Source organism: Nannospalax galili, unplaced genomic scaffold, assembly GCF_000622305.1.
Source record: "Nannospalax galili isolate Female #2095 unplaced genomic scaffold, S.galili_v1.0 scaffold3253, whole genome shotgun sequence".
NCBI classification, from domain to species: Eukaryota; Metazoa; Chordata; class Mammalia; order Rodentia; family Spalacidae; genus Nannospalax; species Nannospalax galili.
In genome coordinates this window covers 2249-13617 of record NW_008332656.1, presented here as the reverse complement: position 1 = coordinate 13617, position 11369 = coordinate 2249, and the positions used below count along the sequence as shown (strand labels likewise).

At 38.8% G+C, this 11369-nt stretch overlaps 2 protein-coding genes across 2 annotated transcripts; both read left to right on the top strand.

Moving 5' to 3' along the window:
- Positions 1 to 381: 381 nt before the first annotated feature.
- LOC115069383 (zinc finger protein 492-like) lies at positions 382 to 957 on the top strand (the record flags this gene model as incomplete). The annotated part of the gene is made up of 1 exon (XM_029560900.1): positions 382 to 957. A coding segment is annotated over one exon (576 nt), but the record flags the coding sequence as incomplete, so codon positions are not given.
- Positions 958 to 1094: 137 nt separating this feature from the next.
- On the top strand, positions 1095 to 2720 carry LOC103729559 (zinc finger protein 665-like). The gene is given in 1 exon segment (XM_029560901.1): positions 1095 to 2720. A coding segment is annotated over 1 exon segment (1452 nt). The 5' UTR covers positions 1095 to 1169; the 3' UTR covers positions 2622 to 2720.
- Positions 2721 to 11369: the final 8649 nt, after the last annotated feature.

Sequence of the window (11369 nt, the reverse complement as noted above, 5' to 3'; positions counted from 1 at the left end):
ACTCTCTTGTGACTGTACATTCATGTATTTTTCATATATTTTCTAATTTGTTTTTATTGAATAAATTTTCTCACTTTAGTTTTAATTTAATCTCCATCTTTTACCCCATAGATTTTTATTTTTATTTACTTGAATGTTTCACAATGTTGAAAATTATATTCATGCCTATTACATGTTTCTTATGTATCTGTGTGTGATTGGCTCATCCTTATTTTACATATTGAAATGTTGTCTTCTTTTTTCCTTTGCTTGGAGAGCTCACCTCTTAGAAGACATCAGAGCGTACACAATGTAGAGAAAGACAAATGTGAAAAATGTGGTAAGTTCTTTAGTCACATGTCATATCTTAGAGGTCATCAGCGAATACATACTGGAGAGAAACCCTACAGATGTGAAGAATGTGGCAAGTCCTTTAATCGAATATCACAACTCAGAGTACATCAGCGAACACATACTGGAGAGAAACCCTACAGATGTGAAGAATGTGGCAAGTCCTTTAATCGAATATCAAATCTTAGATCACATCAGCGAATACATACTGGAGAGAAACCCTACAGATGTGAAGAATGTGGCAAGTCCTTTAGTCAAATATCAAATCTTAGAGTACATCAGCAAATACATGCTGGAGAGAAACCCTACAGATGTGAAGAGTGTGGCAAGTCATTTAGTGAAAGGTCACATCTTAGATTACATCATCAAATACATACTGGAGTAAAACCCTTCAGATGTGAAGAATGTGGCAAATCCTGTAGTCGAATATCAAATCTTAGAGTATATCAGCGAACACATACTGGAGAGAAACCCTACACATGTGACGGATGTGGCAAGTCCTTTCGTTATGTGTCACATCTTAGATCACATCAGCGAATACATACTGGAGAGAAACCCTACAGATGTCAAGGATGTGGCAAGTCCTTTAATCAAATGTCAGAGTGCATCAGCGAACACATACTGGAGAGAAACCCTACAGATGTGAAGAATGTGGCAAGTTCTTTCGTTATGTGTCAAATCTTAGAAGACATCAGCGAACACATACTGGAGAGAAACCCTACAGATGTGAAGAATGTGGCAAGTCCTTTCATTATGTGTCACATCTTAGATCACATCAGCGAATACATACTGGAGAGAAACCCTACAGATGTCAAGGATGTGGCAAGTCCTTTAATCAAATGTCACAACTGAGAGTTCATCAGCGAACACATACTGGAGAGAAACCCTACAGATGTGAAGAATGTGGCAAGTCCTTTAGTAAACAGTCACATCTTAGAAGACATCATCAAATACATACTGGAGAGAAACCCTTCAGATGTGAAGAATGTGGCAAATCCTTTAGTCGAATATCAAATCTTAGAGGTCATCAGCGAACACATACTGGAGAGAAACCCTACAGATGTGACGAATGTGGCAAATCCTTTAGTCGAATATCAAATCTTAGAGGTCATCAGCGAACACATACTGGAGAGAAGCCCTACAGATGTGATGAATGTGGCAAGTCCTTTCGTTATGTGTCGAATCTTAGAGTACATCAGCGAATACATACTGGAGAGAAACCCTACAGATGTCAAGGATGTGGCAAGTCCTTTAATCAAATGTCAGAAATGAGAGTACATCAGCGAACACATACTGGAGAGAAACCTTACAGATGTGAAGAATGTGGCAAGTCCTTTCGTTATGTGTCAAATCTTAGATCACATCAGCGAATACATACTGGAGAGAAACCCTACAGATGTCAAGGATGTGGGAAGTCCTTTCGTGAACGGTCACATCTTAGATTACATCATCAAATACATACTGGAGAGAAACCCTTCAGATGTGAAGAATGTGGCAAGTCCTTTCGTTATGTGTCGCATCTTAGATCACATCAGCGAATACATACTGGAGAGAAACCCTTCAGATGTGAAGAATGTGGCAAGTCCTTTCGTTATGTGTCGCATCTTAGATCACATCAGCGAATACATACTGGAGAGAAACCCTTCAGATGTGAAGAATGTGGCAAGTCCTTTCGTTATGTGTCGCATCTTAGATCACATCAGCGAATACATACTGGAGAGAAACCCTTCAGATGTGAAGAATGTGGCAAGTCCTTTCGTTATGTGTCGCATCTTAGATCACATCAGCGAATACATACTGGAGAGAAACCCTTCAGATGTGAAGAATGTGGCAAGTCCTTTCGTTATGTGTCGCATCTTAGATCACATCAGCGAATACATACTGGAGAGAAACCCTTCAGATGTGAAGAATGTGGCAAGTCCTTTCGTTATGTGTCGCATCTTAGATCACATCAGCGAATACATACTGGAGAGAAACCCTTCAGATGTGAAGAATGTGGCAAGTCCTTTCGTTATGTGTCGCATCTTAGATCACATCAGCGAATACATACTGGAGAGAAACCCTTCAGATGTGAAAAATGTGGAAAGTCCTTTAATCAAATGTCACAACTGAGAGTACATCAGCGAACACATACTGGAGAGAAACGCTACAGATGTGAAGAATGTGGCTAGTCCTTTAGTCAAATATTATATGTCAGATTACATCAGCAAATACATACTGGAGAGAAACCCCACAGATGTGAAGAATGTGGCAAGTCCTTCAGTCAAATATCGCATGTTAGATTACATTAGCAAATACATACTGGAGAGAAACCCTACAAATGTAAAGAATGTAGCTAGTCGTTCAGTGAATGGTAAATTCTTAAAAGACAGCAGCAAATATGTACTGGGGAAAAAAGCTCACATCTTAGATTACATCAGCAAATACATACTGGAGAGAAATCCTTCAGATGTGAAGAATGTGGCAAGTCCTTTAGTGAGACGGTCAATTCTTAGAAGACATCAGCATTTTCATTTGAGAGAAACCCTACAAATGTGAAGCTTGTGACCAGTCCTTTAGTTGTATGTCAGATTTAATATTTCATCAGAGAATTCATACTGGAAAGTACCCATTCTGGTAAGATGAATGTGACCAACTGAGCACTCAGCACAAGAAGGTACCAGAGAATTCACACTTAAGAGAAACCTCACAAATGAAAATGTTTTGGGAAGTCCATTCCTTGTATTTCAACTCTTAGAGAACATCAAAGAAATTATAATAAAGGGAGAAACTGCAGTTTAAAGAATGTGGCTCTTCCTTTAATCATGTCAAAAGGTAGCAGTTATCAAAAACTCCTACTAAAGAGATAGTTTACAATTGCTCAGTATTTGGTACATCCTTAACCCTGGACTTAATCCTTAGAATACAAAATAGCATCTGCACTAAAGGGATATGTCTAACAGTCTCGAAAATTTTGAAACACTTATATGTTACAGAACTTCATAGTGTACTGAAGGAAAACAGAATTAAGTACAAAATTGCCAAATTGCCAATCAAACTTTATTGATTCAAATGGATGAGGAACTAGCAATATAAAAAAATGTGAGAAAGCCTTCACTTTCCCATCCCATTGTGAATATCACTGAGAACTCAAGTTACACTTACAAAACAGCACAGTGTGTTTTTATGGTTTTAAAAATTTTTATCATTTTTATTTTATGTGTATGCATGTATTGCCTGCATATATGTAAGTGCAACTCTGTCATGCAATGTCCACGGATGTTATAATAGGGTGTCTGATCCACTGGAACTATAGTTACAGGCAGTTGATATCTGTCAAGTCGCCTGGGATTCCAACCCTGGTCTTCTGCAATAACAGCTAGTGTTCTTAAGTGTTGAGCCATCTCTCCAGCCCCCATAGTGTGTTTTAATGTATCATGCTAAAACATCAAGCACTTTTCCATTTCTCTTCCCAAAATATAGCCCTTAAGTTGGACAAGTGTACATTGGGGAAAAGTAGACACTCAGGCTTTTGTCACACTGTCTTTGAATAGACTGTTTCTATCAGACTCCAGACAGACATTTCGCTACACATAATGCCAGTGCATATGGAGTTGATGTCATCAATGGAGTTGCACTCAAAGTCTGACTCAGGTTAACAATGTGTGCCTAAATTCACCCTGTAGCTAATCCAGACTCCAAAATTTGCATAAATCTCCTTAGAATTTGGCATAATCCTCACATTGGTTCCATGGCTTGTGAACTGAGTGCTATTGTGGTTGGGAATCAGGATGGAAGTGATCAAAGCTCCTGTATCAGAGAAAATATGAACCCAAGTCACCCTGCATTCCTCGAGGGATTTTAAAGAACATTGCCACTATTCAGAATTTGAAAGATGCGGGGGCTGGGGGAGATCCACCATCTCACTGTAGGAGTCCTAGTTGGCCTGTGAAGTATATTGATGGATGTATAACCATATATTGTGTAGACATTTATTTTATATGTAATCCATGAATCTAATTGCAGCTGTGGTGCAAGCTTTGGTGTTCTTACTTGAGCGAATTTACCAACAGGAACTTGTGTAATGTTAATAGTATTGCAAATAATTTATCACCTTACATGTTCATAAGGAGCACTAGAAAGTTTTTTTCACGTGTCAAGTCCAGCATTATTGCTTTTTCTCTTCCACATCAACTATATATTAATTCTGTATTCCAGTGTCTTAAAATGGTTTACATGGAACCATTAGTGCTGACATCTCTATGATTTTACATGCTATGCAGCTATGAGCCACAAATGGAGATTTGCATCTTTTTAGTATGTTTCTGTTCTGTCACATTTCTGAAGGAGAATCGTGAAGGTAATCTTCAGAGTGATCATAATTTTAAGCAGTGTTCATGATCATGCATTTTTCTGGAAATAGAAATGCACAGAATTGTGATTATTTACTGATTCATGAGCTCAACCATTGGTTTCAGAGACTTTGAAGGAGCATACTTGGAAAATTGAATAGAAAGATATTTGGTGTAAGTACAAGTGGATAGAACAGTTCAACTGAACAAAAGATATTAAGATAAATATGTCCCATGTAAATGCTCTTTAAAAAATGAAGTCAGCACAAGATTTCATTAAACAAGTGAATAGAGTTACCAATTCTTACTAATCAACTTCTCCCATCACCATCAATTTCACTTTCTAAGAGCCCATGAACAAACTGGCAATAGTGACAGACATAGAATTTGTGAATAAGCTCATCAATATGGATGTCTACAGATCAAGACTGATGTGACAATAGCTGTAGCTTTGTGCTAAACTGTACACAGAGACTTAAATTGGACCATTGTCTACTGAGACTAGACAGTAACACTGTTGTTGGTTGTCTACACCATCATAGAAATGGTGCACTCCATTATGCTTGCTGAAATCGATACCTGTTCTAGGTATGAATTTGCTTTTCCTACACATACTTCAGCCAAACTGCCATTCATGAATTTACAGATTGCCTTATGCACCATTGTAGTATTTCACACAGCATTGTATATGAAGTTTCATGGGATCTGCAGGTCTTCAGCTGTGTTTGGGTCTCTGAGATGCTATCCAGGTGTGAATCCAAGCATGACTTTGAGAGTCTGAAGTACAGCTGGAGTGGAGTTGGGTTTTTGTGCTACTATTCAAACAATTTGGTCCATGTGGAACTCAACAATGACATGTATGTCCCTTTGGATGTCCGAAATACATTGCTTACATTTTCAGTCATATGATTATTATTAGGTTTTCAAACTGCAGCAGCCATCCCCCTTTCCAACAGGGTCTCACAGACTTTGGCTTTCTAAAGCCCCTGCGAAAAGGGAACTGAGTTGCTAAGCACCTTGGTTTTTTAAGTCAAGAGAAGCAGACTTTTCTCCAGTGTTTGGCCAACACAGCAGACTTCCCCTTTGATCTCTAAAAGGGACAGGTTTTTACAATCCTGCTCTCCTGCTCCCCCCCACCCCTTACTTGAAAAAAAAATATCTTCCTGCCTTCTGCAGGAAGTAGAAGCCTCTCCCTTTAAAAGACACCATCTCACGGCCTGGGGCAGACATTTTCCCTTCCTAGAAGGGAATCTGTCCCATGTGTTCCTTTGCTAATAAACTCTGTTCTGATGGAGTTTTATCTGTGTCCTGGTGCTTTCTTCTCTATCCATTCATTCTGCAGCAACTTTTTACCTATCAATTATGGCAACTTGTGCTCATTTTCTTGAGAAATGTGCCAGAGCAAAATGTCAGTTTTAGCTTGGACACTTCCTTGTAAACTTGGCAGGAATGTTGGGTGATGTCTTATAAGTTCTCTGGGGGCAGGTGGGTGTCTTGTAGCAGCTCCTTCTGCTTGAGCATTTTCAAGACCCTTTTCAGGGCAATTGACTATAAATCTTCAGCTCCAGTAGATCCAATCTTCTTTGTTTAGTAAGAGAAACTTTGTTTCACATCACTGATAACCTGTTTTGGAGCCACATGCTCTGAGCCAGAAGCTCCATGGTTTATATCCTGTTCAGGCAGAAGAATAATGTCCAACTCATCCATAACAGTATTATCTCCCAGTTCTTCCAAGAAACTCGAGCCACATTTCTTCCTGCCACAAGTGGGCAACTTTTCATATTTCTGTAATTTCGTCATCGTACAAATGCCTGTCATTATTTCTCAAACGATGAACACATATCTGATTAGTACTTCTGACTTAGTGAGGGCATAATTCCCAACACTTCTCTTTGTCCTCATAAGCTATCACGACAATGTATACAGAATACGTAGTCTTTTTTGAAGAGACATGGTTATCTTATCTCAAAATTCACTATCTGAACAATGCTGTCATAAATCCGTGATGGCCTCAAGCCCTTTACATTTTGAGAAAATGAAGGACACTACGCTTTAACTCTGCAACCTTCTCCCTCTCTGTTTTTCCTGGATTGACTACATGTCATTCCCTTAGAATCCATTCTCATGCCAGGGCACTCAGGTATTTTCAGCCAGGTACTCCTAAGCAATCATCTGTCCTCTCACCATACATTTATAAACACATGGAAAGATCTATTCATATTCCAGAAGCATGGTGGGACCGTGCCCTCATGAATGTCTTCCAAGTATAGTATGGTTAAACTAAGCTAAATGTCACTACTGTGCATCATTAAACGTGGACGAATAATAAAAACAATGTGAAAAGAAAGAAAACAACAATGAAAAATGAGAGAAGTCCTGGGATCATAGGCATGAGCCACCATGCCCGGCTCTTAAGTTTTTTTTTAAGTTCATAAAAATAATGAGGATCACTGATCACTGCTGGCTGAGGGAAAGTTGATTTTATTCAAGGATAAACCAGGCTCCAGTGGATAGAATCACACTGAAAGATATCTGGGGAATCAAGCTTGAGTCAATATGCCTTCACGTAGACTTTTTTTTTTTTTTTTTTTTTTGGTCTTTTTGAGACACGGTCTCCCTGTAGCCCCAGCTGGACTTGATTCTCTATGGAGACAAGGCTGATCTTGAACTCACAGAGATCCACCTGCCTCTGCCTCCTGAGTGCCGGGACTTTTTAATCTTATTGAACGTTAGCATTTAAAAGAAAACTTGTGGCTCCCCCACAGGTTCTGTCTATGAAGCTCAGCAGAAGCATCAGCACTGTTTCATTAACAGTCACAGGCAGAAGACAGTGAGGCTGGGGGTCAGCTGCCAGTGCTTCTGACAGAAACCTTATTGTAGCGTCTATTGCAAAGGATGAAAACCGTGTTACTCTGCCTTGTTCAGGTAAGGAGGTGAGGCGGCTACATTCCCATGATGTAGTAGGAATTCTTGATCTTGTTGGCAGGGCGGCCACTGGGAGGCAGGAAACCAGAAACTTCTATGGGGTCTCCATGTTGAGCTCTTTCTTCCTACACATCTACTGTGATGTCAGACAGTGAGAACAGCCTGTTTTGTTTTCTGAGGTGCTTCTTTCTCTTGTTATGTTGGCAGGTGAAGTGGATTTTCAGTGAACTGAAAAGAAGTTTCTCAGAAGAAAGAGAAGACTGTTTAAATAAGATTGCCTTGAAAGAGATGGCTTCTCTTCAAGTAAATACATCCAAGTGTATGGAAAACATTCTTTGTTTATAGTTCTTTTTTCAAACTTTTTACTTGTAACTGGCAGAGTACATGCTAAGCAGACCAGACTGGTCTGAATCTTACAGAGATCAGCATGCCTCTGCCTCTGGAGTCCTGGGATTAAAAGCATGTGCCACCATATGTGACCCATATCAACTCTTTACATATGTACCGACTATGTAACATAGCACTCTCTCCATTCTGTCTTCCAATGCTTATTTTTTCCAGACTAATCCAATGAATGCATGACCAAACATCTCAAAATTACATATGATGTGTTAGGTGAAAATACAGTCATGCCAGTCTTCAATTCCTAAGGAGGATGGGCTTGGGTCCTCATATGCCACAGTATTGTTGTTTGAACTGACATAAAACTAATAAATTTTTTCTTTCTTATTTTACTCAGATACTGTTTTACTTTGTCTATCATTTTTATCCCACCCACACCACAGCCCTGATGGAATGTGCTGTTGGGTTTGTTGACACCTGTATTCTTTTGTCTCCTGGGAGTTGACTCCCTGGGTTGAGCTTCTCTGCACCAAATGCCAGACTTTAACATCTATGATTTTAATTTATTCAGACTAAGTTTTGTTCTGGTAATTTACAGAATAAAGCACATGAATCATGACATTTAATGCAGAATCTCTCCTTTCATAAGTGTAGTTTTCTTCTTTACATTGGAGAAAGAAACCTTTCTCATTTGTTTGTTAAATACTGAGTTCTCCAGGTGGAAATTCTGAAGCAGGCCTCTTTCTCTCAGTTGGTATTTCTACTTCACAGTCAATCAAAGCACGGTCTCCATTACTGGTTCTTTGAGCCTCACAAAAGAATTCTGTTTATCAACTGTTTCACACATGTAGTTCACTGATTTGTGGAATCATTTGGAAGCAGCACCGACATTATTCAGTCAGTGTTGGATCTTGTCTTCATGTTTTCATTACTCTCTGTGTTGAGGAACCCAGTTCTCAAGCCTCCTTGTTGTGGTGTGCATAAGTCAGCCATTGTGTTCCTCTGGATAAATATTAGTTAAGGAAATGAAGATGAAAAGAGAAACTATTATACAAAGAATCTATCAGAGTATTTTATGTGCTACCTTTCTATAATTTCATCACTATATACAGGTTCTAGGACACACTTCACAAGGATTGTGTCTCCCTGTTGAGCTTGAGGATTGTGTCTCTTCTTCCTGTTGAGGGCGAGCACACCCAGTCCACGGCATTCTTCCTCTAAACCGCACCTTTATTCTTCCGCCATGGTCTGCTCTGTACTCCTGGAGTAAGTGTCTTTTGTACCGGAGTCACTGGCCTCACAGCAAAGCCTGTTAGAAAAGGGTTGTCAGGCCCAGCCACAGATCTTGTTACATCAAAATTATGTTTTATGTCGGACTATAGTGCATGATTCTAAACATGTGAATTCATGCTACTTTATATCAGATAAACATATATAACTGATCTTGTGTGCTACAAATACCAGAGGAAAATGGTACTCCTATGTTGAGGGCTTAATTTATGTGCTATACCCCTTAAAAGAATAATCTTCACAAAAATTTGGAGGATCTAATGATGTTCTTTTTTTGCACAGAATTAGCATGTACGTTAGAGTTACTACATTTAAAATGTCCTTTTGAGTAATTCAGATTGGTTTTCTGCTTCAGAACTTCTTTACTCATTATCTGGTTTTTTTCCTTGTACCCTGTTGATGGGTATGTGGTCAAGTTGCCATTTTTCATTTTAGGATCCACTGACTTTCACAGATGTGTAATTTGACTTCTCCCAGGTGGAGTGGAAATCCCTAGACTGTGTTCAGAGGGATTTGTACAGGGAGGTGATGTTGGAGAACTACAACTACAGCAATCTGGTGTCCATAGTTGAGGAGATTTTTCTTGCAGATTTTCTTACTGTTCTGCATCCTTTGACACATAACGGCCTACCTGGTACTTGTGTTAGTTTTGCTGAATAAGTCTTGTATTGTTTTTAATTAGTGCATTGGGAGTGCCTGGGCATCATGAACAGCGTGTTTGTGTCCAATTGTTATACATGTCATCCATCTTCATTATTTTTGGTGTTAAATTCAGCCACCCATAAGGACATGATACTGTAGCCAGAATCTTAAAGTTCCCTTCCCATAGCTACATTTTGAATCATTCATAGGATTCAGCTTATGAAAACTGAAAAAATTACTGTATATTCTAATGAGTCTGCAATAAAATAATAACCGATAAATGATTTGGAGAGTCATCTCTTCTTCCTGTATTGCCAGTGGAGTTTAGTTCTGTTGGAATTCCGGTTCTTTTTGAAGAATCCAGCAAGTGTCATGTACGTCTTTCTCATACACAGAATTGTCTGTTTCCCTAGAAAGAAAGAGATTCTGATAGTTTAATTTATTGCAATTTCGTCAAGATTTGTCCTGTGGTAAATGTCAAATGACTTCTTTTATTCCACATGAATTATGTCGAAATGAGAAGTATACAAATATCACTTCATTTAATTCTTTATCTAACTTTTCCAGATCTCCCATGTCACATTTCTTGCCCGTGCAAGATAATGGCAGGTTTTTCTGCCTGTGTTTTTCCCTTACAAGAAAATTTCAATATATATTTTTATTGAATTATTGTGCATTTCATAAAAACGTTTCATGTTTGCATTCTCTCCTCATCCACACTCCCTATGTACCCCCGACAGATTCATGCATTCTGTTATATATATTAAGGCATATGAAGTGAAGTTTTTGACATATCATGAAGTTCGTAAATTTTCTGTCTTTCGTTTTGTTTCTGGGTTGAAAATTCTGATTCCGTGTGATTTTCATTGTTTTAAAATTAATACATTTCCCCAGAAAATGACTGTAAGTCTCTGATGAGACTCAGAATATTTGCATAGCATGAAGTTCTAGTCGCTTATATTTTAGATATAAATGTGTCTAATAGGTGTTACTTCCATATGGCATTTGTGGGTTCCTCTGTTTTCTTCCTACTGTTGATGTCTGTGTCCCAGATTGGGGAGAGGAGAGATGAAGAAATCCTGAGCTTGTATAATATTTGAGACTTGCTCTATTGCCCAGTCCATCATGAGAGTGTTCTCTGAGTTTGGGAAGCTGCACATCCTCCTGTAGTGCGTGAGTCAGTCTAGGATTCTTTGGGATGATGCTTTCTCATGCTGCTCACCTGCTCCTTGTGTCAACCACCGACTCACCTCTCCAACTCCCTCCTGAATTTCTTTATGATGCTGAGTCAATCAGTCCTGTTACTCCGTCACTCTGTTTGTGATGCCTAATGATGACATTCAAAATATTCCATTCTTTCTGTATATTCACCCTGTATGGATATAGTGTTTGCAGAAAGGAACAAAGTCCACACTTGTTCAAATGTGTTCAACCATTTCAGCCACTCAAAGGGGTAGTAAAGTCAGAGGATTTCCTTTTAATTGAACAGTTCCTCTTTTTAATTTAAAA